Here is a 4,035-nt window from a genome sequence, read left to right as displayed (position 1 = left end):
GGAGTATCTGTGAATGCATGTCTTATAATCATTGTCTTCAATTGCAAGAGGATAAATGCCAAAGTGCATAGAAAAGTAACTGTTGCATTGATTTAGCTGGAAGTTTAGGCGCAGGACAAAAACTGAAGAGATTTAGAAGACGTGGGCGACACAGCATCTGAAAGAGAGACAGATGTTTTAATAGTAGTACTTTACATTGGCAGCCACTAAATCAATATTCAACACATTACAGCATTTTGAAAAGTACACAACGTAACGCTCAAACAGAGCCTATGCATCACATTTTATGTACACACTACTACAGTAATTTTACAACATTAATCAAGGTAACAATAAACATACACAAATCCTTTAGCACATCCAAAAGGTCCAAATGGTAGTTCTGCTGACAGACAGACAGCACGGCAGACCCCGCTGTAGTTTGAGCATCCCCATGGAATTGGAAATGCAGCTGCTTCATTTACATCACCTGTCATTTAAAAAACAGGATGTTTTATTTGCCTTTGTATAATTTTAAGTATCTTCATTTGATTAAATTACCTTTCACACGTTCATGAACTGCAGGTACAGTATTATAAATAGTTTCTTAGATGTTGATAGCAATTACGCATTTATCACCAGAGAAAATGTATCAAGCAGCAATTTTACAGTATTGTAACAGTTTAAAGACTTGCAAATTATGGTCTGTGGTAAAACTAAATAGCAAAATATCACTCAAACAGCTAGATGAGTCAATAATAATGTTAGTAATTCTGACCTTGTCTGTTTCACAAGAGGGTAGTTTAAGACTTACATGCGATGGCCAAGAAAGCAAGGAGCACCAAGAGCATCGTGCAGTGATATTTCATGATGATTTGCTGATGTTGACTGTTCTTTAGAAGAGTTGCAATGTGACAGTTTCTCTCAGGATTTGTCTATTCTTTGCAATCAGTCCCAGTTAACTTAATAAGACTAGTAGTCATGAGTCAGAGCTTGTGCTTCAAATAAGGAGGGGGAAAAACTGACCTGGAACATGGGGACCAGTGGGAAGTACACATTGGAATTGAATCAAATCATGTGTAATTACATTAGCCTACTCTTAGATCAGCCCTTCTTGTTCTTGTCTGAATAATGTTAGAGCTACTAGTGAAAGAAAAAATTGATTCTGCCCGATGTAAGACTTATGCCTCCCCACTTAATTTAAACACTCAAGGAACCAATCAGGGATGCATGACAATCGTCTAAATTTACTCCCTCATTCCATTCCTTTCATCTGCACTGATTAAAAAATATTGGATAGGTGAAAGCAATGTGGTGTGGGCCCCTATCCTACTTGGCATATGCTTTTACCAGTCCTGTATTTTCAGGTCAATGTAGAAGGAGGGAAATTGAAAAGAAGGTACAGTAGATACCTTTACCCCCAACACTCAGTCCTGGTTCAGGTACGGATGAAATCAATGTATCATTGTCTCCATATCCTGGATCTAACAGGACAGATGGGTGAAAGCAAGGGGTTGCATTAACTTTCACAAATCCACTATAAGCCTACCAGATTTTATCTTAAGGAAAGGAGCAAGGAAGTATGCATTTTCAAAGTATTCAGAGGGGGCCACATAAATATTTGGTCTCTGATGTTGTTCGAACACTAAAACGCTAGAGGGCGGTAAACGTAACACTCTGTGCCTCATATCAGAAAGCCTTGCGGTTACAACCCCGTCCAGTTGGTGGCGATAACGCACCACTCAGCTGGTTGAACCACTATTAAAGAATACATTTCGAATCTAATATGGCTGCGTCCATGGCATGGATGTCAAGTATGCACACTGTTGATTATGTCGCCATTGTTCAGTCGTTTCAAACAGACTGCAAATGATGTAAATTTAACAATAGTCGACCAGCGACGTTCAACGTCTCTGCCCCCATCTACAAGTTCTCGACACTGGATAATCTGCATCATGGAACCAGGCAATATCAGACACAGTCAAAGGATGCAACGTTCGTTGTGAGTGGCGAGCTGCATGGTCAATGTTACTGTACGTTATGTGCTTCACAATAGAGACTTGGCATTGTCTGTCTTCTGAAAACCTCGAATAAGGAGGTCAATTATCATCCAAAATGTACCCTTCAAAAGCAGCAGTTGAAGTGATCCAGTTGGGTCGTATTTCCTATGGGCGTGCATTACAGGTACAGCAACTCTATGTTAGGAGACATCTGGATTCTAAAGACAAATTGCACAATGCTCTGCTACTATGTGAACACCCGCCAGTCTACACCATAGGAATCAGACAGGCACTATACCCATTCGAAGAGGAGCAAAGACTCAAACTCCTTGGTGCTGAATTCTTTCGTAGCAACCGTGGCGGACTCATAACTTTCCATGGTCCAGGGCAGTTGGTGTGCTACCCAATACTCAACTTGGGCTGCTTCAAGAAAAGCGTGCGATGGTACGTGTGTGAGCTGGAGGGGACTGTCATCAACCTTTGCAGAAAGTATGGGATAAAAGCATCCACCTCCCCAAACACTGGGGTCTGGGTTGGATCCAACAAGATATGTGCCATAGGTAGGTTAACCTTCTAAATTAAAGATGACCCAATTTTTGCAATGTTTACAACAACAAAGCTACAATATGTCATTATTGATATTATAGTAAAAATGTTTCCTCTTTCAGGAATCCATTGTGGGAGATACATAACATCTCATGGCTTGGCACTGAACTGCAACACAGATATGGGCTGGTTTGAAAACATTGTGCCTTGTGGGATTGTAGGGAAAGGTGTCACATCCCTTAGTCAAGAACTGGGAAGAGATGTCTCTATTGAAGAATCCATCCCACTACTGCTGGAAACTTTCAGTGATCAGTTTGACTGCACACTGCATAATGGAGAATATTCTAATAATGAATAAACACTACTTGGTAAATTTAAATTGTATGTTTTCATAATCATAACATTTTGTTCTCTCTCTGTCTCACCTGTCAGCTAAGAAACTGTTTCCCAGATTGTGCTATGAGGGCGTACGTCTGCTGTTCATGTTATGGTGGGGTAAATGTGGCTCCCGAGTGGCGCAGCAGTCTAAGGCACTGCGTCTCCGTGCTAGAGGCGTCACTACCGGCCGTGATTGGGAGCCCTATAGGGCTGCGCTCAGTTAGCCCAGCGTCGTCCGGTTTTGGCCGGTGTAGGCGTCATTGTAAATACGAATTTGTGAACTGACTTGCCTAGTTTAGTAAAGGTTAATAATAATAATAATAATAATAATAATAATAATAATAATAATAATAATGTAGCCGCGCGACTGAATGCTACTAGTTGGTCGTCACTAGTTACCACAGTCACGCTGATGGCTAAACCCCGACTATTTCTAAAATGTAATAGATTTTAAAATGAACCTTAATCACACTGCTAACCTCATGCCTAACCTTAATTTAAGACCAAAAAGCTAAGTTTGATTTCACTAATGTTTACGATATAGCCAATGTTGAATTTGTGGCTGTGGTAACCGAACCCCAGTCTACTAAACAAGGACTAAGTAAGGTAGCGAACTAACTAGTTTAACATTAATAAAGACAACTTGAGTGCCAAGATAGGACAAGTGGGCCATTATGTTGCTACGCTAGGTAACTAATTATAACTACGTAGTTTACTGTTTTTCAAGGGTGATTACCACAGCCAGATGACCACTGCAGATAAGATGGCATGGGGTCATCAACAACACCATCACTCTAGCGAGTCAAGCTTAGGTAGCGTCCTAACGGTTTGTTAGATAATACATGTCTTATCATGGCTGATGATTATATTTTAGATAGGTAGCTAGCTCTATCTGTTTCGGTAGCCAAAGCAAACTGACGTCAAGACCGATAACTAGGGACGTTCTGCCCTGCCTGACCTATTGCTAGCCTGCTAGTTTTGTAAACTAACTTTGGTTAACGTTATCTACGTAGCTAGCTAGCTAGCTTGATGTTTTGCTGCACAATATCCTGCTATGGAGAACTGGACCTAAATTGCCATGAAGGCTATTTACCAGTGGATAAGGTCAGTGAGTCACCGGTCAGTGTCATTA

At 40.7% G+C, this 4,035-nt stretch overlaps 1 protein-coding gene across 1 annotated transcript; it reads left to right on the top strand.

Annotated features, from left to right (window-relative positions):
- The first annotated feature begins 1,719 nt into the window (after positions 1 to 1,719).
- Positions 1,720 to 2,904, top strand: lipt2 (lipoyl(octanoyl) transferase 2). The gene is made up of 2 exons (XM_046296498.1): positions 1,720 to 2,539; positions 2,648 to 2,904. Exons 1-2 carry the CDS (start codon positions 2,095 to 2,097, stop codon positions 2,881 to 2,883), a joined length of 681 nt encoding a protein of 226 aa, XP_046152454.1. The 5' UTR covers positions 1,720 to 2,094; the 3' UTR covers positions 2,884 to 2,904.
- Positions 2,905 to 4,035: the final 1,131 nt, after the last annotated feature.

Source organism: Oncorhynchus gorbuscha, linkage group LG13 (genome assembly GCF_021184085.1).
Source record: "Oncorhynchus gorbuscha isolate QuinsamMale2020 ecotype Even-year linkage group LG13, OgorEven_v1.0, whole genome shotgun sequence".
NCBI lineage: Eukaryota > Metazoa > Chordata > Actinopteri > Salmoniformes > Salmonidae > Oncorhynchus > Oncorhynchus gorbuscha.
Note: the sequence above shows the minus strand (reverse complement) of the source record. Positions and strands in the feature narration are given on the sequence as shown.